At 40.4% G+C, this 26946-nt stretch overlaps 1 protein-coding gene across 7 annotated transcripts; it reads left to right on the top strand.

The window, feature by feature from the left end:
• Positions 1 to 367: 367 nt before the first annotated feature.
• Positions 368 to 19626, top strand: ANKRD46 (ankyrin repeat domain 46). Of its 7 annotated transcripts, none has more exons than XM_066990620.1 (5): positions 502 to 516; positions 1235 to 1345; positions 11553 to 11895; positions 13177 to 13335; positions 17575 to 19626. In XM_066990620.1, the coding sequence occupies exons 3-5, from the start codon at positions 11585 to 11587 to the stop codon at positions 17789 to 17791; spliced, it is 687 nt and encodes a 228-aa protein (XP_066846721.1). In that variant the 5' UTR covers positions 502 to 516; positions 1235 to 1345; positions 11553 to 11584; the 3' UTR covers positions 17792 to 19626. The 7 variants fall into 7 exon arrangements, with proteins under 7 accessions (XP_066846719.1, XP_066846720.1, XP_066846721.1 ...); XM_066990621.1 differs by lacking the exon at positions 502 to 516 and adding an exon at positions 609 to 625; XM_066990618.1 differs by lacking the exon at positions 1235 to 1345 and having other exon boundaries at positions 368 to 516.
• The last annotated feature ends 7320 nt before the right edge of the window (positions 19627 to 26946 follow it).

Below are 26946 nucleotides of genomic sequence, written 5' to 3'. Positions count from 1 at the left end.
ACGGATGGGGCTGGTGTGAGCAGGCACAGGAGGCAGCACGATATGAAGGCAGACACGGCGTTAGCCCCATCAGGCTGCTGGCTGCTGTGAGAAGGATGAAGTGCCCGAGCTGTGGTACTCCGTTCTTCTTACTGCCCTTGCTTCGAAAGGCAGCATCGGCTGAGAGAACAGGGACGTGATAAGTAAAAATAAGTCCCGTTTTAATGTTCTTAGGAAAGTTGAATAACTTAAGCCCGTTCTTGACAGGAGCTCAGTGAAGAACTCAGCTTCCCATGAGCTCAGTGACGAGAAGACTCCCGGCACCGTCCCTCCTCTCTCCTGCCCCTCTCAGCCTGGTTTCAGGGCGGGCCCCGTCCCCCTGGCGGCACCCCCCGGCGGGGCAGAGCCCGGCCGCCCCGTCACGGCCGCCATTTCCCGCTGCACCCCGGCGGCGGCGGCCTCCGCCCGGCAGGGGCCGCCCGCGTCCCCTCCGCCGCCCCCGCTGCGTGCCGAGGAGCGGCCGGCGGCAGGCAGGTGGTGAGGCGGCTGCGGCGGGGCCTTGGGGGGGAGAGGGGCCGCGTCCGTCGGTCGGGCTGGCGGGGGACGAGCGGTGTCCGTCGGTCTGTCCGGGGCGGGATCCGCCGAGGTGGGCGCCGGGCGGTGGGGAGGGGACCCTCGGAGGGAGGCGGATGCCAAGGGAATGGAGGGGCTGGAGCGCGGGGGCTGTGAGGGGCGGCTGAGGGAGCTGGGGTTGTGCAGTCTGGGGAAGAGGAGGCTCAGGGGAGACCTCATTGCTCTCTGCAGGTACCTGAAAGGAGGGTGTGGGGAGCTGGGGGTCGGCCTCTTCTCACAGATAACTAGTGATAGGACTAGAGGGAATGGCCTCAAGTTGTGCCAGGGAAGGTTTAGGTTGGAAATGAGGAGACATTTCTTCTCAGAAAGAGCAGTCAGGCATTGGAATGGGTTGTCCAGGGAGGTGGTGGCGTCACCGTCCCTGGGGGTGTTCAAGGAAAGGTTGGACGTGGTGCTTAGGGACACGGTTCAGTGGGTGACATTGGTGGTAGGGGGATGGTTGGGCCAGGTGATCTCGGAGGTCTTTTCCAACCTTAAATGAGCCTATGATAAATGAAATCAAAAGGTAACATATATCTGCCAGTAGTGTTTTTTGTTAGCTAGCTAGCCTCAGATTGTCTTCGATGAAATAATTATTGTTTTTAAGGGAAATTAAGTAGTTCTCTTTTTTTTTTTTTTCTAGACAGTAAAGTTTCTGATCAGCTGCTGCACAGGAAATTGTTATTGTGCTGAAAAGATAGGGATAACACCAGAATTAAAAAGTGGATGGGGAAGTAGCTAGAGACAGATTGTGGTGAGTAACATTGAGAAGAAAACCATCGAGTCTGGGTATAAAAGGAGATTATAAAAGTAGTTATTTGAAGATCCATCTTGAGACCAGTCTTATTAAATACTTAATAAAGATGTTGATGTAACAATTAAAACTTACTGTTTAAATTTGGTAGTGGTGAACGAGTTGGGAGGCACCGGCAATATAGAAGAGGGTAACAGTACTATGTAGGAAAAATTGGATGATCCTAGGAACTACAGAATGAAAGAAGTCTAATACTAAAATAAAATGCAGTAATTTAAAGGGCAAGATTTTGCAGTTGTAAACTCATAAGCACACAATTTACAGAAAAAATATTATTTTAAAGCATCGCAAATCCAAAATATGTATTGGGTAGCTTCAAAATATGTGATTGTGGGGAAAAAAAACGAATGCAGACCTGTGTTGAACTGGAAAAAGAAGTTACTATTATCTGTGAACAAAATGCTAGAATGCTTCATACAATGTTAAATGTTTTCATATGAACAGGTGAAGTGGAACAGGTAAAGATAAGCCTAGGACAGGTGGGGAAATGAAGAGTCTATATTGAAAGAAATATTTGGCCTCTTTATCTTTGCAGAACAGAGGCCTTTTTTGCTTTCTATTGAAACATCAAGGTAAACACGGTAAAGGGAATAGATTGAGCTTAAGAATGGTGTTGATACATGAATAATTTAATGTAGATTTTAAGATGAATAACGTGAACATTTCTAGCCATTGGAGCACTGATGTTCAGGAGCATCCTTCCCAAAGATCAAGGAGGAGCAAGAACCCAACAAATATTTCAGCTGGAAAGTGACTGGTTTGTAAAAGTAATTGGTTTTGCTTGCTGTAGGAGGGGACTAAGCTTAGTATTCTCTGTAGATGTTAGGTCTGTTTTTCATCTTTGTTTTGTTTGTAAAATAGTTTATTAACAAGAACCTGTTAAGTGTGGTTTTTAGAAGAAATATTTCTACTAATGTTTGCATTCTGTCTAGTAAAATTGGTGACAGAAAATGACGCAGGCTAATTGCTCTCTTTTTGAGTTCTGAAGATGGTATTGGAGAGTAAGCTGAGATGAGTCAAAGTCTGAAGCATGGTGTCTGCATCTGCTTTCTTCCTTCCCGAGGAGCACTAGTTTGCCTCTGCAAGAGGGGACTCCAAAAATCAGTTTTGATCTGCACTTAGTAATAGGTTTTCTCTCAGCAGGTTTTGGTATCCTACATTTAGAGTTGCCTCATCAGCAAGAGAGAGGGATTCCAAGTGATGCCTTAAGTTCCATATCCACCTGCTCCAGTGTCTAATCCGGTGCGGTTAATTGCTGAATACACGTGTCCCTGAAGTCCTCATCTGCAGCCAAGGAGCTGTGGTACCTAGTTACTCACGGAGTGAAATACTAGGGTCTGTTGCAAGGATTTGGGTATGTTGGAATTTTGAGGGCTGTTTTCTGTTTTTTTTTCCCATCAGCCTGTTGCTGGTCATCTCCCCCATGGTCTCACTTGTGCTCTGCTTCCAGATGTGTCAGTTAATGTGGACATAAAGCATTTCAGAGGGCATTTGTCTGTACACGTTTTGTGAAATACAGGATCCCTGGTGCAGTCAGCTTTGTGTGGAGACCGTCCGTAGCGTGCCATCAGTGTAGATGACCAGCTGACAAGCTTGCCGTGGGTGCACGTGCCTGTTACACCAAACTGCAGTTGTTGGTGCACCTATGTCAGATATCACAAATACTGAAATGCTCAGGTTTGCTTTACTGTTTAACAACGATACTCACTAAGTATGTGGAATACTGAAAAGTTCGGGTTGGTTTTCATTTGCTTTACCATTTAAAGGTAATGTTTTCGAAGTAGGTGGGGAACAAGTTTTACTCTGATCTCATGCAGTACCTCACAGAAGCCATATGTGTACTGTAGGGCTTAGTCATTTGAAATATTATCAACGGAGTAAAAGACAGAAATGCCACTTGGGAAAGTAGTGTAGCTGTATAATTAAAACCAGAATCTTAAGTGGAACAGAGCTGTAGAAACACCAGCTTTGCCACTCGACAAATTTCTCACATCTAGTTAACACGGCTACATCGCTAGAATTTTATAACATAAAGGAGTAAATCTTTTAATGTGCATTGATGGTATATTCCCCAGTGTGCTCAAGACCTTACAGCATCAGATCGGCATAATGGGTGGGGATAGAGAAAGGGCAGCTGCAGGTGTCAGGAAAGACTTCTGGTTTATTGTTTTCCCATGGATGGTCTAGAGTGCTTGCCTTTCTTCTTCACCAGAGAAGTGCAGGGAGAGGTGTATACCTGCCCTTGCTGTGTCTTCATTTGTTAGGGGATGGTTTTGCCTGAGTGCGGACATGTTTTTAGAGGTTTGATCTGTTTATGGCTAGTCAGCTTCCGCCAAGGAGTACTGAGTAGCATTGTAGATGCAGGTGATGGGCTTTATATGTTACTGGGATTTTCAGGAAGCATTCAAAAAAATTTTATCAGAAACTTTCAAGGGTAGTAGTCACTTAAAGCACAAAAAGGGTCTCTTACATGCAGAAATAGTTGGGTTGAAAAATTAAAGAGAGGCAAAAATAAATCCCCAAACCAAGGAAGGGGGCAGAAGGGGGACACATGAGCTTCAGTGTGCATAAAGGTAAGGTGATGTCTTGAGTAGAATAATCTGAACTGCGTTTACATGGTGCTGAACTCATGACCAAAGTGGCAGCTGCCACTCAAGAAAAAGCTTCTTGGAGAAGCCTCTCCCCAAGAGGCTTCTCTGGTTGCTGCCGTTGAAAGCAGAGTGCTGGGTGGGCTGGATTTTTTTTATGAACTTAGGATAAGTCTTTTCAGTGGAAGACTTTTAGTTCTACAGGATTACATTCTGGGTTCTGAACTGTTAGCATATACCTGAACAGCCTAGAAAAGGCAGTGAGCAACAAGGTGGTAGTGTTTGCTGATAACAGGAGCAGTAAAGATAAGGTCGACTGTGAAAAACTGCAGATGGACGCTGTAAAACCGACTAAGTAGACAATATCATAGCATAGGAAATTCAGTGCAGGTATGTAAAGCGATTCAAATAGGGTAAAAAGATTCCTGAGCCCTCTACAAATGAAATCGTGGGCTTTCAGTAATGAGCAATATTTTGTAATTATGATAAATGGTTCCATAAAAATGTACCCATAGATAATGCAGTAAGAAAGGTAAATGAAATAGTAACTATTATTGGAAAACACGTAAAGAACAAAACCGAAAATCTTTTCATGTGATTGTGATAACCTGTGGTTCACCTCAAAACTGTGTGCAGTTCCCCCACCTCTGTCCCCCATCTCAGAAAGTACATAGTAAAAAATCGTATTGATGGAGATTTAGAATAATTGGAACAAGTAAATATATCAGTTAACAATTTAGCTTTGATAAACTGGTTTCTTTGTTTACTGTGTGAACATGAAAATTTGGAGCAGAAATAACTGTATCCAGTCGTAGCAAGAGTTGCATATCTGACAGCAACTTGGCTTGTCACCGGTATTGTTGATACAAAATTATAAGCTGTAATAAACAAGCAGCACAATATAGTACTTGAAAAGCAATGTCAAATAATCTGTTATATATAAATAACATACAAAGTTAGGAGACTTCTGGTCGTTAAAGTGACCCACTTCTGTTCACCATCCATTAAGACAGATTTGATGATGCATGCATTACAACGGTCATGTCTGTCAAGGTCATATATTGCTAATATACACATTATAAGAAGAAAAATAAGAGAATATAGACTATATAATAATAAGTGGTTTAGTGGCAGCTTCTCGATTGTTAGTTTGCTTTGTTGCTGAAATAAAGCTGATTAAGCTGTGGCTTCTGGCAATTCCTGCTGGAGGAGGGAGGTTTCCCATTTTAGTGAACCTGTCAAACCTGCCGTTATCAGAGTTACTGTTTGTCTGTGTAAGGACTAGACTTTTTTTTCCCTCTTCATTAAACAGGCATAAGTGCAGGAAAAAAAACTTTTGTCTTCAGAACTCAAAGACATATCCTGAAGTCCTCATTTTACTAATACAGGATCAGTGCTTAAACAAAGATTGCTGTCTGTGTGACACAGGAACAACAGTTTGGATTTCAGAATTCTTTTTTTATCAAGTTTTCAGGCCTTCCATCATTTCTCTTCCATCTCTGTCTTCAGAAGCCACCTGGACGTGGTCCTGGGCAAGCAGCTCTGGGTGTTCCAGCTTGCGCAGGGGGGGTGACCAGATGGCCTCCAGAGGTCCCTGCCAGCCTCAACTTTTCTGCGATTCTTTTTTTCCTTCTCAGGAAATCAGAAAACGCCATGAAATCTAGAAATACTAGTCTGCGTGGGTCTAGGATTATTTTATCGTACGTTTTACTTCAGTTGAAGAGGAGTCGGTCAGTCCACATGGTGGCAGTATTCTCCTAGATAAAAATGGTGTACGTACATCTGCAGTTTGCAGCTAGCCCCTTGTTCACGGTGTCCTGTTGCTCGGTCAGAGCTGCCTTCTTTTCCAGAAGACTCTTTCAAGATCTGCAGCAAATTTAAACTTCGGTCTGAGTGGAACAAATTCTCTCTAGTTTGTTTAAAAGAATTAAGAAAAGAAAAAATGCGATGAACTTAAGATATTCTTGATTGACATATGTTAGCACCCTACATGTTCCCGGCAAAACCAAAGAAGGGATTTGAATAAAGGTTTTTGGAGAAGTTGATAATTATGACCAATGTGAGGGATTCGGTAACTTCCTATAAAAGCAGGTGTGTCCACACTGACCACAACGATCGAGGAAATACTGAAGTTACTTTATTGATTCACCTGAGGTGGTTGTGGGGTATTAAAGTTATAGAACATCTGTTTCTAACTACTGTGAGTTTCCTTTCTACCCGAGTAGTTCTTTCACAGAAGATAAAAAAAAATGAGCAAGGTTCAGAAATACTTAACTGTGCATGTGATAGAAGTGCACTGAAACATGTAATGCGATTGAATTGCCAGTTGAGTCCAGAAAGGAAAAGACATTTGTGAATCTGCTTGTCAATAAAGGTATTTGAAAAGAATGATCTCTTCCCCATCGCTCCCTTATTCCGTGGACATCGATACACAATGAATGTGCTATGTTATCGAGGGAGACATTTTACAGCCCTGAATTGGCATGTGAGCTCCTGTTTATTCTTTAGCTTTTAATGTTGACATGTTGTAAAATGATGAGCAAAGTTCTCGGGTTTTAATGCCATTATCTACTGATCTGTACAAAAGCAATAATTCTTTTATTTTTTCCCATTGGTCTCTTGCATTACCACGTACCCTGACTAGAAAGATAAAAAGGAGAGGTAGGTCTTAAGAGCCTGCTGTGATACCTTAAGTGTAGGAACTATTGAAAAAATAACTAAAGAAGGGAAAATGCTACAGAATACAGCTGTGTGTAAGGCAGGCATAACGCTGTACTGAACCTGCTCTGCTGCTTTTTGCAGCAGATTTCTGTTAGTGGAGAAATAAAACTCTAACCCACTTGGACTGCATAGCTGAAGATTTTTAGGAGAAGATACAGAGCTGTTGGTGGAGCTTGTTTAGGAAAGGCCACCGTTATCCACATCAAAAATGGTAATCAATCGGATGATTTTTTACTAAATACAACATTTATTCAGTTAAGTGACTTCTCTCTTAACTGGCATATAAGAACAAGTGTGCGAGAAAGCTTACCAAGGATTTTCTCCCTCAGCCTACCCAGAAAAGAGAATAATAGTGTTGGGCTTACAGTTCATTAGGGTACACAAGCTGTTCAGAGGATACTCAAGCAGGGCAGTGGGTTTTGTTGTCGTTGTTACGATTAAATTACATCTTTTAAAAAATGTTACCGAGTATCCCCAAAGACAGCTAACGTGTAATTTTTAAGGCTACTGTTCTGTTTGAGCGGAAACTTTGCCTTCAGAGAGTATGGGCTTACAGCTGAAGCAAAGCACTCAAGCTGGGCCCTTTCTCGTTCATACAAAAACGAGAGGAAGAGCTCAGCGAGCCACTGCCACTGGAGTACTCTAAAAATGTATTACAAAAAGAGGAAGCTGTCTGCCATCAGGGAGCTGGCAATGCAGGTTGCGTGCTGGGTTTAGCTGAGACGGGGAGGGGGGGAGGTGGGTTTGGTCCCTGATTTTGTTTTAAGTTTCCATTTGTTGTTAGTGGCAGTGCCTCTGGAGGTAACCTTACTGACGTTTGGGTTCTAGATGTGAACGTGTCTCTCAGTATTGGGAAGTCTCAACTGTTGGGTGATCTGATGGTGTGCCATCGATCCAAAAACTGGGTCAGTCAGTTTTGCTGAATGTTCTTGGAAATTCTGTCATTTTGCAGAGCTGGTAAATCATGGAGCAGTGACTGTGTGATGAGCTGCAGCTCATCAAGGCCATTAATATTTTTGTGGTGGAGAGACTCTGGTCCCGTTAGTGAATCTGTCTCATAAGCAATCTGGCTCCTTTTTCAGGAGCTCTCTGGTAACTGTGGAACTTAGTGAGAAGGCAGAGTCAAAACCATGCATTCACTGTAAAATAAAACCATCCACGGTTAGTGCAAATTTAGGGGTAGTTTAAGTGGTAACAAAACTTGCGTCTAATTCTAGGTTTGGAATTCTTCAAGATGACTTCTGGCTTTGGCTTCCACAGGTTTGAGCATGTTAGACAGTGTGTGTATTACAGCTCTACATGGTAGACAGCTGACTTTTAATAGATAAAAGTGGATTATTATCACATAATCACTTAATACAAGCATTCCTTTTGAGAACAGGACAGTTTGATTTTCTCAGCCTGTACTGAACTGCATGTATCATTGAAGAAGTGGCTTACTGCAAAATGTCTGAAATTATTAACAAAATTATACTGTGCTCAATATCCATGTTGGGTAAATCAAGGGAAAATGTATTCTTATATTACGCTTTCCTAGCAGGAATTCGTCTTGCTTGGGAGAACATACTTGAATTTACTTTTTTCTCAAAGCTAATTTGCTGTCACAGTGACAAGTTATTAACAGTGAAACTTTTTTCTTTCTCTCAGAGTGCAATGTAGAAGATACACGTTCAGAAGATAGCGCTGCATTTTTAGGAGCAGTCCTTTATTGAACCAAATTAATTTAACTCCAGCAGTAGTAATTTGTAGGGCTATTCAGGACGCTCATTTTGCAATGCTTTAGTGTCTCGTTACCGAGTAATGTGAGGCCCTTCGTGACATTAGTGCTTAACGGGAGGTGTACCAGCTTCTGGGGCGATGCGGACTTGTTTCTGCCTCACCTTCAGAAGCAATGAAAAGAGAATGGATGGGATGCCTTGGATTATTTTTTTCTAAATACACTTAATTAGATATTCATTGCAATAACAACGTTTTTATACATATTGGGAATTTAAATGTAATCAGTTTGCTTATTCAGAAATTTCTAATTAGGTCGACTGTTGTAAATGTTTTTCTGAGTCTTGTTAGGAAATATTGCAAAATTGGATTACGTTTGAGGCAGGAATTTGTTATTTGGGGACTGGCGTTTTAAAGATGGTATAGTTCATCTTCGTGTGCAGCTCATATCTGGCATATATTAGGTAGCCATGTGTAAAATAGTTTGTGTGTTTGTACGAAAACCTTTTTTAATCACAAAGCTAAATCAACCCAAATGGTACCGATTTCTTGTGAATGCGTTTGCTTAGTCCGCAGTCTTCAAGCATTAAGAAGGAGGGATTTGTTGTTGTTTTCTTATAATTCTTTCTTACAGTAAATTACTAACGTTTTGCTTTAGTCTCATGCACTTGAGTGATGAATTCTAGAACACTTCAGTGATGATAAATACTGAATCGGAAATATTTGCAGTTATACTTCGTGATACCTGTTAGTCTTCGTGCTTCCTCTCCCGAGAAGACAACGTGGTGGAGGTTTGTTCTGCAGCTATTAGCTGATGTTTCGTCAGCGTTGTATGAGAAGTGACAGGAAATTCTGCAAGGCTTTACCAGGCCCACACATCTGGTACGAAAACATAAACATAAGTTTACGTTTAACAGAGCATGCCATCGAGTTTCTCAAATAGCATGCTTTTCTTCCAGGATAGTATTCTGCTGTTGATTTATGCTAGGCCTTTTTTTTATTAAGCAGGATTAAGCACTCAAATACCACTTCATAAGCAAGCCACGATCTTTTTATCAAGTACAAGGAGGGTTTTATGCTGTTACTGTGCTCGAGCATTGGTGGTTTCTAAGTTATTTATGGTTTTGCTGCTTTAGGGAAGATTAAGTGCAGAATGTCAAGGTGTCAATCACATCATACAAAAGTGGGGCCTGATATTTTTCTCAGCAAGGAGTGGACTATCCGAGTTGAAGAAGCATTCTCGTGTCATTTATGATTTGGGTAGAAAGTGCGTGAGAAAATTGAAACTGCTGTCAACTGGGAATCCTAGCTTTGCAACAGCCAAGGTTTTATAACATACTCGTTGAAAATACAGGTATGTTGTCCCGTCTTTCTGTGTAGGACTAAGAAATCTGTGTGTCCGAAATAACACTAGGCTTGCATGAAACGTTTTATGCCGTGTCGGTGAACTTTTGCTATTGGAGATGATCGTGGGAAAGGGTGCTTGGGCCAGTGATATACCATCACATGCTCAAAAACTTAAAGCACAGGGGAATGTACTCTGTCTAAAATCATTCCTTATACAGATACCAGGACATAGAAGTTAATTCCCATCTCTTCCGTGTCCAAGATAGAAAAAAAAAAAAAAAAAGTTGTGCATTCCTGCACAGGAAAGCTAAGCAGTGTTGATACATGTAGCAGAGTTTGTCCAGATAGGAAATACAAGCTATTAAAGTTTAAATATAAATTATTAACCCTGCCTGCCCCAAAACTGTTAATCAGACCAGTTGTATAAACGTGAAATGACTCCTGTAGGTGCTCTGATCTTGAATTTGATCTAAAACAAGGGGGAACAGCTGTAAAATATGGACTTTATAAACTTTAAAAGAAAATAGAGGTTTTAAATCGAATTCTTTGGCTACTGGCCATGTTTCCGTTCTCGTAGCTGAATGAGTGCACTGGTGTGGAAGGAGACCTTATATAGATGAGAAAATGTAAATCTTCATATAGCAGCCTTAGAAGAGGCTCATATAGTTAGTCAGACACTGCGGCACCTTAACCCAAAATGCCAGCCTTGATCAAGTGGGAGATCGTATTTCATGTGAAATTTCATTTTCAATTCAAAGGTTATCTAGTAAAATTGCTTCTCCTTCCTGTCTCTTGAACTGTGTGGTGGCTGTATGGAGATTTCTTGCAAGGATTTTCACTAGTTTATATGATTCTTTCCCCTCTTCTTAGAGGCAATGTGAAGTTTTGCTGTCCAGCCTCCTAGATGTTTTCATTTTTCTTACTGTTGCCTCGTGCACAATGTTACCATCCTCTTGCACAGTCATTCCTTTTTCTTTTCCTTATTGTTTTCAAGTCATCTTTTCTGTGTCCCATAAATCCACAGTGTCGTCATACCCTCATTATTTGAATCATCCTTAAAATACTCTTCTGCAAAACGTAAGTCATGTTTCATAAAATGTCAATAAATCCATTCTGAAATGACATTCATCTTCCTGATACAGAAAAGGAATTAATCTTTTATGTAATATTAATCCTGAGAAACTGCATCTGTGCTTCTCCATGGTGGGGTTCCAGCTGAGCGCACGATAGCTCCGCTTGGCTTTGTCATTGTCCTCCTTGTACTCATTTTCAGTTTCCATTTTCTGGTGGACAGTTTCACATACTGTAATCAGTTCTCCTCGGTCCCTGTCACCTACAAAACCTACTGACCGAACAAGAGTATCTGTGGCTCTATAAAAATAATGCTCTGCAAAGAGTTGACAAATATTCTTGCAGAATGAAGGAATTAGTATTCATTTTGCCAAGCGTTTCCAGCAGCTGGTTGTACTGTGTATCAAAGCTCAGGTTCAGATGGTGGAAGTTCCACTGGAGGAGCTTGTGTTTATAGCTAGTAACAATTGCAATTAGTGTCACTATATCTGCTAATTGAATTGTTTGTAGTCTCCCAGTCTATGAAAGGTGGTTCGTCTGCCTTCTCTCAGTTCTGATCTATGGTGTTTTATACTTCATTCAATTCTACTACTTGTGATCTCTTCATAGGTGAAAGTTACTCACTTACCTGAGAAATCTTCCAAATGTGTGCTTTGTACTTATTTGCCTGGCTTCACCGACACTTTGCCCACCTGTTCTTGCAGGTTCGTCATCTGCTCCAGAGAGAATCAGAACAATGTCCTACGTTTTCGTCAACGACTCTTCCCAGACAAACGTGCCACTGCTGCAGGCTTGCATTGATGGAGATTTTAACTATTCCAAACGCCTGCTGGAGAGCGGTTTTGACCCAAATATTCGTGACAGCCGGGGCCGAACTGGCCTGCACCTTGCTGCAGCCAGAGGAAATGTAGACATCTGTCAACTCTTGCACAAATTCGGTGCTGACCTACTAGCCACTGATTACCAAGGTAACACAGCCCTTCACCTGTGTGGGCATGTGGATACCATCCAGTTCCTTGTTTCTAACGGACTTAAAATTGATATTTGGTAAGTTGCTTTTCTCTTTTTTTTTGTTAACAGCATATATATATTACAATATATGTATTCAGTTTCCAAAGCATTGTGTACAAAACTGCTGTTGCTGCGATACTATACGCACTGCAATTCAATTTTTTAAGATATCTCTTAATAAAAAAACAAAAAGGCAGGAAAACAATGAGAGGCCACTTCTGCTGGCCAAGCGCAGCAAGCAAAGCAAATAAAAATAGCAGCTGCTGGTGTGGGCTGCTGTGTCTAATTCTGACTCAGTGATGACATTGCTATCCTGGTTTGGCCAGACAGCCAGGTGTGGGTGGTTGGCACCAAAGAAGAAAATCACATTGACTGCTTGAAAAGAATTTTCTCCACCGCAGTTCTATTGTTTAAACTGTTGCACTGTATAAGACAAAGAAAATACAGTAGATGTGTACCAGTTCATTCCCATACCCCTTCGGTGACAATGCTTCCTTTCAGTGGTTTCCCCCTCCCTCAAAATGTGTGACTCAACCTTTCTTTTAAATATTGTTCTTTTAAATATTTATTTTCTTTCCTTCTGGCTTCCAGCAGCTGTCAGATGCCTGTGCTCAGATGCAAGCTCTCAAGCTACAAAACAGCTAGCTGTTTCACTGCTCTAACTGAATTATTTTGTTTGTGGAACTTTCTGCATATTTACAGTGCATGCAAAAAAGTGTTTGAAACTTCAGAACCTTTGAGGTTTTTTTATCTGTTCCCTTCTCACTTGTCCCTCGTTAATGCTTTCAAGTCAGCAAAACTAGTTATTGGCAGACCAGATTCTTCATGGGCTGTGCTTTTTTTTCTTGCTTCGAGCAACTCTGGTGAAAATCCCTAGTCTGAATGCAGCTCTGGTCCTAGTCAGTATTTAAAAGTAGCAGAGGGACCATCTGTATTTTATTTCATTTTTGCCTCATGTCCTCATACCCACATGGAAAAAGGAGCTATGAAGAAACAGATTGCACAATTCCTTCTTGAAATCAAGCTTAATCTCCAACATTGCCATAAATCTACGCTTTTTGTTACAATACCCAGAGATTCCAATTAAATTAGAGTACTAGGAATTTTGATTGTATTTGGAGGAAAAGGAGTTGTGCTATTTCAAACCTAAATATACTGATATTCTTCTATAGTCAATTATGGTATAACTTTTATAGACGGGAATGACAGAAAATAGTTCTGGGTAGTAAATTTTACACTGTGTTATGTTGCCTTGTTACAAAATTCCTGTTTTAAGATTTTCTTTTCTTCTCGTGCCCATTGGTGGCATTACTTTAGCAATCACCAAGGTGCAACACCGCTTGTTCTTGCAAAACGAAGGGGTGTAAATAAAGATGTAATTAGGCTGCTGGAATCTTTAGAGGAGCAAGAGGTGAAAGGATTCAACAGAGGAGCTCACTCAAAGCTGGAAACGATGCAGACTGCTGAAAGTGAAAGGTATTTACAAAACAAAAAGAATTATTGGGGGAAATGATGTATGTGTATGATATATCTTTACTAATGTGCTTATTGCTCTTAGATTTTTATGATTCGACTTGCTCGTTTGTTCCTCAAAGCAGGTAATACCAAATTTGACCCGGTATTATCAGACCAAATCGAAATCAGATCTTAGAAATTGGAAAAATCTCTTTAGATAGGTCAAATGTAAGGGGAAAAAAAAGGACTTTTTCTAATTGAAATTCTCATTTTATGGTGATTTTTTTTAAAAAATAACTCATTTTCTGTTACAGACACAAAATATATATATATTCTACCATTTATCATGAACCCAAAGGGAAAATGGGGTGAAGTGAGAAATGCCAGTATCACACACTGGCCTAACATGCTTTCAGTAAGATGGATTGTCGATGCCAAGGAAGGACAGCAGATTTTTCATCTATCTGAACTTGAATAAATGGTTTGATATGGTGCTATTTATGAAATTTCTGTTGGTAGTAGTTTTGGAGAAGATGGAGAATAAAATAAGAATTTTGCGGTGGGTAAAGCAGTAGTTAAAGGAGAAGTGATGATTTAAGGAAAACTGTTAACAGTTTCAGGGAAAGTATTGGGTTTTTAGGGGAAGTTACTAATGGATTCCTAAAGGTCTGTTTGTGGAACTGGGCTAATTTAAAATTTTAACAAATGATACTGGCACAGAACGTAACATGTTAGTGATACTAAGAAGTGAGAGGAGGCTCCAGGGAGACCTCCTTGTGGCCTTTCAGTACTTAAAAGGGGGCTTTTAAAAAAGATGGAGAAAGACTTTTTACTCAAGTAGATAGTGATAGGACAAGGGGGAAGGGTTTTAAACTAAAAGAGGGGAGATTTAGATTAGATGTTGGAGGAATTCCTTGCTGAGAGGGTGGTGAGGCCCTGGCACAGGCTGCTCAGAGAAGCTGTGGCTGCCCCTGGAGGTGCTCAAGGCCAGGCTGGATGGGGCTTTGGGCAACCTGGTCTGGTGGGAGGTGTCCCTGCCCATGGCTGGGGGTTGGAATTAAATGATCCTTAAGGTCCCTTCCAACCCAAACCTTCCTGTGATTTGGACGAGAGAGAGTGCCTTGCAAGTTTCAGAGGAGACTGATTCTCTCACAGAAACCCTTGAATTGCCAGTGAGTATGACAGAACATGGGACTGAGATTAAACATGCAGCAGTACTTTCCAGTACTGCTTTTTTTTCATATATTTGAAACAGGACAGCAACATTGCTTTGAATACTTGCTCTCGTACTGAATTTATTTAAATTTATGATTTTTAATATTGTCTAGTAATGGTGATGAATTACAACTGCTGGGATTTTATATCAGAAAAGACAGGGAGTTCTGTATCGTCAGTTTTGTTCCATTTGCGTCAAAACGTGCGTAGCCTTCACTGTAGGGGAAAATAAAGCTATCTGGATGGAGTTGTTTTCTGAGTGGAGCAAACAGAAAAGTTGAAACCAACAAAATTACAGAAGTCATGCAGAATACTCCCTGAGAGCAGAGTGGAAGTTCTTTCCCACTCGTCAGAGAGACTGCTTTAAGCCCTGAAACACAAAATTTAATATTGTCAAAATGACGTTGGTGCAAAGTATTGGATGTTCTGCAGATTCTTCCTAACTTCCTAAATGTTACCGAGAGCCGTTTGTCACACGGACTGCCACACAAATACTCATGGACCAAGGCTCAGCCACATTAAAATTACACTTTTTGATTTGATGGTGTCCCTTTAATGAACGTAGCTTCCTTTCTGTTATTTGACCTTCATAAATGTTACATTGTTTAGCTTGGCAAGGAAGTCAGCAATTCTCCTTGGGGAGAGGCACAGACATATAAACAGTGCACTACCCAGCTTGTTTGTGAACATGTTTAAAATGTCTGAAATATATTATATTTAGAATAACAAATAACAGATGCCTACAGCAGCAAAAGCAAGTGAGCTTGTGTGCTGTTTGCTCTGTAAATAAATAATGCCTTTGTAGCAGTTGCCTTTTCAGACCTCCACAGTTTCACTCCTCCCTCTTTGTATTTTTTTTTCCACGTTTTAGCTAAATTTTGTTAAGATGAATGACTTTTGTCCTCCCTCCCCATGCTTTGCATTATATATGAACCCATGGAAAATAACAGTTACTCTTTCTCAAAACCATGAGCTTCACTTTGGAAGAACAGTGTCTGATTTAAGGTGTCTGCTTCTTATCTCATACGGTTGCTGCAGATCTGGAAGCAGAGGCCCAAAGTAGGTTCCAACTGAAATTTGTTTTCTCTGCCAGGAGGCAGAGCTCTCCCCCTGTGGCCCAGCACAGGTGACCTGGCCCTCTGCACAGCCCAGCGTGCCCGTGGCTGTGCCCACAGGTGCAGCCAAAGGTGAACTTCCATGTTACGTTGGGAACAGGAACATCCACCTGCACTGCGTGGCACAAATTCTTCTGTAGGATGCATTGCTGCGTTACCGTTTCTAAAGGAGATGTAATTCGTCATAAGGAAAAATGTCTTGAATACCATTTCTTTTAATTGGGTTGCTATATAAAATACCGAAGTGTTTTCTCTGTACCCTTTTCTATTTAATGAGCAAGCGTGTGACCTTTTCACTTAAATCACATTGCACCTTTATTTAACCTTTCTGTGGTTACGTATTAACTAGTTAGTACTTCATGAGTGAGTAGTGCTGTTTTCACCAGTGGCTGTCTTCTGTTAAACCCTTTGTTTTGCTTGGGAAATCATAATGTGCAAGGAAGATGACTAAATCCTGCAGCTATGGACAAGCTAAAATAGCTTTAGAGCAAAGTAAATATTTTAAAAGCAAAAAAGGCAAGCTGTTTAATAGGCAATTTCTGAAATTTTCTGCCCATGATGCTGCAATACTTCACTAAGCTATGGGAGTTCAGGCTAATTATTCATCTATGGCTGTACTTCCTAAGAAGAAAAAAGACATAGCATGAAATTTTTCTGCAGTGTAAGCTTAGAAGAGAGATTCATAACTGAGACCTTTTTCTAACACTCATTTGTCAATTATGGTCACCAAAACCAATAGCATTTATGCAATTAGTTTTGTTTTGCAAATTGGTTCTCCCTGTAATGTTTTCTTTTAATATTGCTGTAGGAGATGGCTAGGAATATGGTAACAGAAAGCAATTAAAAGGGGGGAAAAAATGTTTTTCTTTTCTGCTTACCTTCTGCTTTGACATCAGCGGGTACGCAGGCAGTTTCACCATTTCCTTTCTGTGCTTGTCAGAGCATGATCCTGTAAACACTTGTGTGTGCAGTCTCGCTCAAGCGAGAAGTAGTAGGGCTGTGCAGATGGCTTAAAATCTACATAACTGAAATCAAGTGATGAGAACATTTTCCTATTCTTACTGAGGTTTCTCATACACCAACAGAGAAATAGTTTCCTATTATAAACCGGTCGTGAAACCAGCAGAATGGAGAGGAGGATAGAAGGAGCCAAGTGGTATTTGAGGCAGCTTGGATTTTTTTCTAATGATGATTCATGGTCAATCTATCATTCTGATTTTTCTCACTTGAAAGTGAGAGTTTCAGTCCCTAATTTATAGTGTGACGATTTAAGGGGCCTGAAGGATTGAGAGTGGAATGTTAAGGCAGCAGAGCAGCTGCTGAGTGCCATGTGGCAAAGAAACTACAGCAACAGTAATTTAGCTCAACAATCAGAAAGTTTCTGATTTTTTATGTAAATGGATTGTTTTCTTTATTTTTAAGCTAGAGAAGAGGCCTCTAACAGAGAAATGCAGGAGAGTAATAAAGATCTTCACGTAGTTCAGAATCTAAATTATACCAGTCGTAGTTTCCATTTTGTTCAGCAGAGTTTACTTTTAAATTGTAATTTGTTTTTATTAACGAGAGCTCTGCCCCTTGAGGTTTTGTCTTATGCTCCATTAAATTTTACAAAGCCATGCTGAGCAGGTGTTATGCTGGCTGACTTCTGAAGGCTCCTAGGTGGCAAGCCTGTGAGCTCAGAGCAGTCGTACAGATACAAGTACCTCTCTCCTTACACCAGTTAATAAAACATCCTCTCAATTAACTTAGTTTAGAGATAGGAGTCTTTTCCTGATCTGCTTTGTCTTGATTTAGCCGAGGCAATGCTGTAAATCTGCAGGTGGGTTTAGTTTTTAATTTAGAGTGTTTCAGTTGCTCTGAGTAGGATTACTGTCATACTTAAAGGTGAATTCTTTTGCTCTGATGTATTTTTAACTTTAATCCTTTGTAGTGCAATGGAAAGCCATTCCCTCCTTAATCCAAACCTACAGCAAGGGGAAGGAGTTCTTTCCAGTTTCCGCACGACATGGCAAGAGTTTGTGGAAGACCTGGGCTTCTGGAGAGTGCTGCTCCTGATCATTGTCATTGCTCTGCTGTCTCTTGGAATAGCATACTACGTTAGTGGGGTGCTTCCTTTTGTAGAAAATCAGCCTGAACTGGTGCACTGAAGCAAATGAAAAGAAGCGCGCTGCTCTTTTCCCTGTTGTCGTCTTATTTTGAACATCTTGGAATTTTTCTCTTGGTGCAGGCAGTGGCAGCTGTGCATACTGTTTTCCTTTTATACTTAGCATTAACCCCGTTGAAAGAGGAATTAATTCATTTCAAGTAAAACACTAAATTCTAAAGCATTCCTAACCTACCTCTGACTTATCTCAACTTGCAAGCAAGATGTAAAGGTAATCCTCTCTGTTGATAAAATACTATGATTAGAAAAGGGTCTTTCATAAGGCACATTAAATTCTTGAGCATGAAAAATGTAACCTAGCACAGAACCAAGTTTGATTTGTAATCCATATGAAGAGAGGTAAATCTCTTCTTGCATAATTTCGTGTGCTTCAGTTGAAAAAAAAATACTCTCTTAAAGGTTCCCTAGAAATCGGAATAAAATAACAATGCATTCTGATATATAGACAGTAATAAGCTCTATGTTTGTAGTTGTTTTAGTGCCTCCCCCTAGTTTCATATCTGCTCGTTTATAAAAAGAATGAGAAATAGTTCAAATCTTATTACATCTTTAATGTATAGATCACTCCTTTATTTATTAGGTTAGCGTAGTGTTTCTTCCCCAGATTAAATTGATGTTGTTAATATCTGTCTGGAGTAATTTTTGTAGAACAAAGCTGGTTGTAGTGCTTTGGAAGTAAAATTGTTTCAGCCTCTAGGGTGAAAATTTTGCCTTTTTGCTGGAATATTACTAAGCAAACCTTTATTTGTAAGGGTGGATAAAAAGTGATGTAGGTGTTCTGCTCTGTATATACCAATTCTGTAAGACCATTGTCTTTGTGAAATATGTCATGAAGGATAACTCTTTTTCCTCCACAAGGACCACACTGAACCATGCGATTCTATCCTTTTCACATTTGTGGAAAGGACTTGATTGACTAGAATTCCTTTCTAGAATTCCTTTCTATTTCAATTGTTTTTAGACATCACTTAAACGTTTACAAAGTATTTTCTGAGTATGCAGAATAAAAATATTTAAAACGTTAATATTTAGGAATATTGTATGAAATGAGATCCTATCCCATTCTGTACTTAAGCTGTGAAATCCTTTATTTAACTTAGGGACATGTATCAGTTAAACACTCTTTTATGAAGGCTAGGATGGATGATAATACACAGTAGTTGTAGGTTTTTCAAATAAAGCGGATTCTCTCCTTCCAGGCTGATCAGATATCTAACTCCCTTAGTTGCCATTGCTTTGAAAATCCTCCAAAATTTGAATTCTGCAAAACTAATGATTTTTTTTTTTACCTAACAACTCCAAAATTGTTGCTAAATAGTATCGAACATTTACAAAATTATAAATTGCAACAAGTTTTGCTAGAATTAATTATATCTCTCTGTTCTGCTACCATGTGCATTTTTCTTTCTTGTGTATGGGTTTGAGTGAAGAGGATTGTTGTCTTTGTGTTGGTGTGTGACAGGGGCTTCACTAACGTGGGTCCCATTCTAAATTGCATCTGAATAATTCTGCATCTCATTTTTTAAGCTAGACGTTAATGAAAAATACTTCCCTAGCAGCTGGAAAGCCTTTTAAAATAAACAACAACAAAACAGAGCATACTCTTCTTCTGAATATTTCAATTACTGTACATATGCCTGTGAACAGAGAAATATAAACTCATGCCTAAAATACATTTACTTTTCTGGATAAGTACATTTCTGTTTATGATACTCTGTATCCTGAATAATTGCTGTCTTTCAATATGTATTCTCTGCATAATTTGTAATTGTGTTCTCAGTATGGGTGAATGCCGGAAATAAATATATGTAGTAAATATGTTTGGGTTTATCATTACATTACGTTGTAATCCTATTTTACTGAGGATTTTTTGATGGTTTGCATTGATAGTAAGCATTTCAAAAGGAGGGAAGGTCTGCCCCAGAGAAATGGAAGCACACTATTGACTTAAATGAGGTTTTAGAGCACAGTTTATTTAGATTTGCCTGCTTTATTTTCAATGTTGTTTTCGCACCGCTCTCTCTCTCTCTCTTATCTCAGATTTCAGGTATTGAACGTATCATCTAAAGGCCCCTTGAGATTTAAGACTACCTATGAGGGAGGGTGCAAAATAAAACCAAGAAAAGCAATCTTGATTGTAATGACTGCTACTTTCTGAAATACCGATGTGATAAACATCTGACAAAAAAGAATATACCTCTGTTATGGAAAAAAGGACAGACATACCTTTTAATATGTCTATAACATTAACAACTTCCTTTTCAAAGGTTGATTCTAAAGAATGAATTTGCCTCCTGTACACTAGTTTTCAAGGAATACAATCTGTCTTTCTCACAGGAACAGAAAGAGGACCTTAACTTACTTCCTCTCAAAGTCGTCATAGGGAGTTTCACAGTTTCTGCATAATGACATGAATCAGTTTAGATTGTCTGCAGGTCAGTAAGATTTCCTTTATTATTAATTATTATATCTAGATACCTTGATCAAGGAACTCCATTTTGGTGGGCACTTTACAGATCCAAGACAGTTTCTTCACTCAAGGTGTTCTCACACTAAAACAGAAGAAGGAAGTGAGAGAGAAAACAATCATGGAGTGATTAAGTAATTTTTTTTTTACAGTGTCGTAAGACAACTTGGAGAGCAAGATAAAGTAAACGAGTGCAGAAGGGAGGCAGTATGACTACGCTGCAGTATTTCATACTAGACATGCTCTGGCACTATGAGGTGTATCGTCACGAAAAGCTCATATGAGAGGAGGAACGTGGTTTCATTTTGAAGTATTGAAGCAGAAGACCTAAGAAGTTCCTGGGTCTGCAGCTGATCTGAGCTGATCTGGAGTTTGAGTTTTGTGTTGGTCAACTAATCTCTCAGCCCGTTTTTCATTTCTTGAGTAAGGAGAAATGATCAACTCACCAGTGTATTGTAGAGGGGCTAGTTAGCTCGGTAGCTCTTTTTCTAACCAAAATATTTGTCAGAGAAATGCAAATGAAGTAATTTGGTCAGAAATTCAGTAACATCATTGTGTAATACTGTGTAATCTACAGAATTTCCAGGTCTAGCAGATATTTAAAATTAACATACATTTTAACATTAACCTTGAAGTAAAGTCCAAACAAGCATCTTAAAGGCTGTGATTGGATCTGCTTAGATGCAATTGCCTCATGATACCCAAAGCTGACTTTTAACAGAACTGATTTCTTCCTCAGTTGACACACAAGGTAATTTCTGAGGCCAGTTGTTTCGGACATCGTTCCTGTTTCTGAAGCCAGTTATTTGCTAAATTGTCACTTGATTCGTATTTCTATTGGTGATTAAAATAAGTTTTAAATGATCTGAGAATTCTTATGTTAGAATCCTTTTCCTTTGTTCTGCTTTCTTTTCTTCCATTTCAATATTAGTCTTTGTTAATTGGTTACTTGGGAAACACTTTGTGAAATTCAGTAAGTGATCCATAATGTTGCAGAAATTTTCGCCAATTGTTACTACATTTCTCATTCCTTACGTTGGGGCTTTCTAGAAGAATTCAAGCACTGCAGAGTTTAATAACCCCGAGTTCTCTGTAAACACGGTAAGTACTGAAATACTCTTGAATCATAAATCTCAAAACTCTTAATATTATAAAAATTGTTTATGGTGACAACAGAGATAATTCTGTACAAACACTTGCAGGTGGTATGATACATGTATTGTCTTAAATGTATTCAAGTATTTGAGCTGAATTAGTGCTTCCTGGCATCTTTTGTGCAGCTCTTACAAATGCTTCAAAGGACAGACACATTAGTGGGAAACAAATGCAACTTATTGGTAGTTCTTTACTGTTTGTTGCTGAGTGAAGTGTTCCCAGGGTCATGCTGCCACTGAAATCCGAGATGAAAACTCAAAGTCTCAGATTGACAGTGAGATTAACTGGTGCGGTCTGTGCTCTTACGCAAAGCAGAACTGGTGCTCTGATGTTGCAGCTGAAGCAGTTTGTGTGCAGAGCCCTGAAAAATCTCTCCACCGTCGGTATTCATAGTTTGTAAACCATTAAGCTAAGCATTAAACAACCATTATTTCCTAATGTCTGTGATGAGACAAATTTACTGTTCTTCGTTAGTGCCAAGGGTATTGGAAATCTATTGGAAATTGCCATAACTGAAAAGAAAAAAACAGAATTTCTGCTGAAGTCAAGGTATGAGCAAGTCACTCCTGTGTCTTCCAGTGACGTGTTCTTTCAGTTTGCAATTTTAAGCTGCCTTCTGGGTAAGGAAAAATTAATAGATGTTTAGAGCAGAATTTGCTGTGTGGCATGATTTGCAGAAAATAGGAGGGAAACGAATGCAATGAGCCGGGACAGCAACAGGGGAGGCAGGGCAGGGTGATACCGTTATGAATCGCTGCTTAGAAGCCAATCCCAGTGCCTGTAAAAAGCGCGAGGAGGGAGCAGTAATAGCCTCTTAACAGGGAGAAGGATTTCACTGGCTTGTGATAGCACCCTTTCGTAGTCCTGCAACCTGAGCTGGCCTTTCTTGACTTTCAGTGTCTGTAACGCTGCTATTTCAGACAGCTGCATGTTTGAGTGTGTGCCTGCATTAACAGCTGCTCGTGGGGAAGCCGTGCTGGTTCCTCTTATAGAAGAATCCTTCTGCACGTAGGTTATCAGAAGTTTAACCAACTGTGAACAGAAGCTCCTTGTAAAACACTATTTCTGCTCTATTAAATTATGATTGTCTAAATATCAGATGGCAAGAATGCAGATGAAGGATCGAGTATATGCAAAAATATCTCATTTTCCATTGCCAAAGAAAAAAGATAACATTCTCTTAACACAAAGCAAGAAGAAAATCATGGTTAATTTGTTATGACCTGTAGAAGGTGAAATTCTCATTAAGCCACCTTCCCTAGTAAGAGGAGTTTTTCAGGTAACATTATAACCTCTGGCAGGTAAGTTTTCTAGTCGAAAGGGTGACAGCCTTGCAGTGGTGTGAAGGTAGTGATGTTTAAAGACTGCTAAAAACGCTTAAATGTTAAACAGGCATGAAGTCAGTTGTACAGGCTTAATGAAGCATACACATTGAAACAAAACTAAATAATAAAGATAGCTGAATTCCGGGAGGATGTGTGAAATGCTGTGTGCTCTTCCCCATATCGTTGTCTCCTTGCAGGCTGGATGCTGGCCTTGTTTGTTTTGGTAGAGATACTGAAGTATGTAGACACCCATAGGTTTAAGCTGGCAAGAACAGCTTCTGTAGTGGGCACAAATAATAATGAAGTATCTTACTAAAAATCACGTCAGCTTGTATGAGGACTACTCAATCCTGCCAGACGTGTTTTGTTACAGAACTGGAGGTTTTCCCATTTATGGTACTGGTTTGAGTCCTCGTGGCAGTTGATGAACACCAGTGGCTAACATGGGGCTTGAACTGAAGGCTGTTTTCAAAATCTTTAATTACAGTAGAAGTCCAGGCTTTTTTCTTTCTTTCAAAGTTCAAGGAACTTTTATTTAATCTAATGTTTACTAGAATTATAGCCTGCAAATGTTTTCATATAATGAGCATGTGTGTGTCCATACTCTGCACTCCTGTGCCAAAATGAGGTTTCAGAACAGCAAGCGAGGCCTCCAGTAAGATCAGTTTGAAATAAGTCTAATTTAAGGAATTCTGGTTTTTGTCATTTCTCATCAGATTGCTGTTTAATCTACCATCAGCTCACTTTTTATTCATTGCACTGACTTACTAACCTATTTTCTTGGTCTCCACGTACAGTTTTGGGAAGTGTAGATCCTGTTACCTGCCTCACAAAGTGGTGCTTCACTGACCAAGCTCCATTAGTTTGACACTAAGTGAATCCTTCAGTTTTACAACATTAGCCAATTCTCCTTGGTTTTTAGAGTTATGCTGATTTACAGAGTGATCAACTCTTGCTGGTATGGTACAATTTGTTTAGTTAAGGACTCGGTTTGCTTGTCCAGATACTGTGTGAAATGCAGTAATGGTTGAGGAACTGTTGGCGTTGGTTTTAACTGGTCCTCCAGAATGCCTCTGCGGATAGAGCAGACAGCCTGAGGTTTAAAAGGAGATCTGGCAATAAAGCTAGAGAGGTGTCTATTCCTTACATTTTCAGGCTTTCCAGGATCCTGAGAATAGCATTCGAAGTCACTCTGCCAGAAGGACGGTATCTTCATAGAAGATCTTGGGCTTTATATATGTTCTGAAATTCAAAGGTATAAAGTTTAGAAAGCTCTTTTCTTCCTCCAGGCAACAAGCTGTGCTTCAGTAGAGCAGTTAGGAATAAGTTATGCCCATCCTTTACATGCATTTTTAAGCCAGAAAAACAATCTAACAGCTAGTCAGTTTTAAGGCTTAGCTCAAGTCAAGGTACTAGGCCACAGACTTAGTTTCTCGCCTACACCCAGCCATCTCCAGCTTTGTTCCTGATGTGCCTTCCTGCCCCGTGCACTAGTGCTAGCATGCATCTGACCCCAGGGACCTGGCTCAGGAGCTGTGCCAGCCAGCCCTACCAGAAAGTTACTCCCACTCCCCCAGCATTCTTCCCAATTCTGCTCCTCCCCGTTGTTTCATCTCCTGCCCTCCACTCCATGCTTCTATTGTGTTTCACCTAGGCTTGAGATCACCCCATTTCTTATTTGCCAGGAATTCTGTTCATAAAATACATTTCTTCCCCATAACGTCTTGCCATCTCCGTTGCTTACAGTACTCTCTTCCATCTTATTTGAACCACGGTCCTCTACCAGGTGTCTCCGTTTGTCTGTGCTGAACATTCTGTGGCGGGGAAGATTTCATATTTTGAAGAGTGGGTTATCGGTCGGCTCCAGTTCACCAGTTCACAGCTGGCAGTGGCACTCATGTTTTTCATTTACACTTTCCTGTAATAACGATGCAAGAGCTGCAAGAGCTTGCTGTATGAGCCTCGGTTTCAGTTTTACTTCCTTTCTCTGATGATATACTTGATTCTTTTGGTACCTTCACTAAATCAAACTAAGTCCAGTGGGCACTGGAACAAGCTCCCTGGGGTAGTGGTCACAGCACCAAGCCCACAAGAGTTAGAAGCATTTGGACAATGCTCTTAGACATTTATTTTTTAGGTATTCTTGTGTGGAGCCAGGAGTTGGACTCAATGATCCTTGTTCCTTTCAACTCAAGATGTTCTGTTCTATTTAAGAAGCATTCTCCAAAAGTTTACTAACTTGCTCATGAGTTAATAATGGTATTGTAAACAAGAGAGAGAGATCTAGATGACGATATGCATACACGTTTCTCCTATGAGTACAGGTACCAACAATAGAAACAAAACACCATTCAACTTCTTGGTCAGGTTGATGGCTGGACGTGATGATCCTGAATGTCTTTTCCACCCTAAATGATTCTGTGATTCTGTGCTTAGTTTTCAGCAGAAAATGTCTGAATTGTGACCTGTGGACAAGCTGAGCTTGCTTTAGGTCAGTGGATATGAGGGTTTAGTGTACCACCTACAAGGCTCTCTGGATAGTGGCACTGGATGGAGACCAGACCCTGCTCCATGGAAAAGAGTGTAGTAGCCTCTGAACTCTTCAGGCTACAGCAGCAGCACAGGTCACAAGAACAGCACGCAGCCGTGCCCCAGGTTTACCACCTTTCCTCTGGCTGTGGCTCCACGTAGTTTTATGCTGGCCATGTAGAGGACTCTGCAATAGCCTTCTGGGGTGGACATACACCACTGGAGATACTCCCCTGCCGTTGCAAGACTTGTGACATAGCACAGAGTTGGTCTCCCAAGGCCAAACCAGATGTTAAGAGATGGGATCCACGTGGTTCCCAGTTACTGGCAAGTGTCAGCTGGTAGAACCAATTGTTTTTTTACCATGGGTTATGAACACGCCTCAGCCTTTTCAGCAGTGCCCTGGCACTCTGCAGAGGAGACACGGATGCAACCTGGTGAAGCAGCGGGGAGGAGAGGAGGTGGAGTCAGTGCTGTGCAGTCTGTTATCTCTGTATGGCAGGTCTGGGGTCACAAACCATATGTGAGAGCCAGTGGTGCACAAAACAGAGTGTATTTTCTTCATGAAGAAGTTGAATGTGAGTTTCTTCCCCTATTTGTTTTTTTTGGTTGGTTGGCTGGTCTTGTTTTTTTGTAGGCAAGCAAAAGTAGGATCTGAGGTTCAGTGCAACTTTGTGGCACGTGAAGGAAGAATGCTGAAAGTAATGGATCAGAAAGAGTAAGGGAAAAGAATCGGAGAGAGAGATTAGCAACTTCCTTAGAAACTGCAGATATTTCTGAGGAAAACTGGGCAGACGTGGACGTACTCCAGGCAAGAAGAACGGTTTTGGGGAAAATGTTGTCATTTTCATTCTTCCAGACACAGATAGAATCTAAGTGTCGTTTTACCAGAGCTCTTGAGATGAGAAAAACATTCCCAGTTTTGTAACAAGAAGCATATGCAGAACTGGAGCTTTTCCTCTTGACTAAAACTGATAAGATTTTTATTGGGAAAGTTATTTGTAACATCATTTAAGATGTTTATTTGTACTGGGGCTTGGAAGTCTGTGTTTCTGAAATGCTGCTGTGTAGCACAAGTAGTGTCTGGTTCTGACTTGACGCACACAGTAAGTTTAGAATGTCAGGTTCTAAATTAAGTATCAGAATATGTGATTTCTGCATCTATTTTTTATATTTGGGTATTGGATCAGGCGCTTTTTCAGCTGCTTGACTTTACCCAAAGCCAAGTTCAAATAAGGCCATTCAGTTCTTTATTCTCTGCTTTCTGTTTTTTGCTTGCTGATACTTTTTTGTCGCTTGAATCTCAGTCTCTCTCGATGCACAAGGAGGATTGTTGTCAGTACTTAAATTAGAATCTGCCAGCAATCCCAGGTTGGGATTTATTCCACGACTTAAGTTATGCAAGCGTGAATTGGATACAGCCAGAGGAGGGTATGCGGAGCAGGCTGTTCGCAGCTTGAACTTCTCCGTGTGTTAGGGCCTCTGCAATCCCATCCTGATTGTGCAGAGCATTGTGTTGGGTGGGACATCTCTCTTCTCTTCACCTAGAAAAGGAAATGGACTTTTTATGGCTGGAAACCCCTTACAGAATGGAAATGAACTCTTTATTCCCACTACAAAGCCGGATGCCAGGCAGTCTGGTTATAGTATTGTCATGTAATC

Source organism: Anser cygnoides, chromosome 2 (genome assembly GCF_040182565.1).
Source record: "Anser cygnoides isolate HZ-2024a breed goose chromosome 2, Taihu_goose_T2T_genome, whole genome shotgun sequence".
NCBI classification, from domain to species: Eukaryota; Metazoa; Chordata; class Aves; order Anseriformes; family Anatidae; genus Anser; species Anser cygnoides.
Note: the sequence above shows the minus strand (reverse complement) of the source record. Positions and strands in the feature narration are given on the sequence as shown.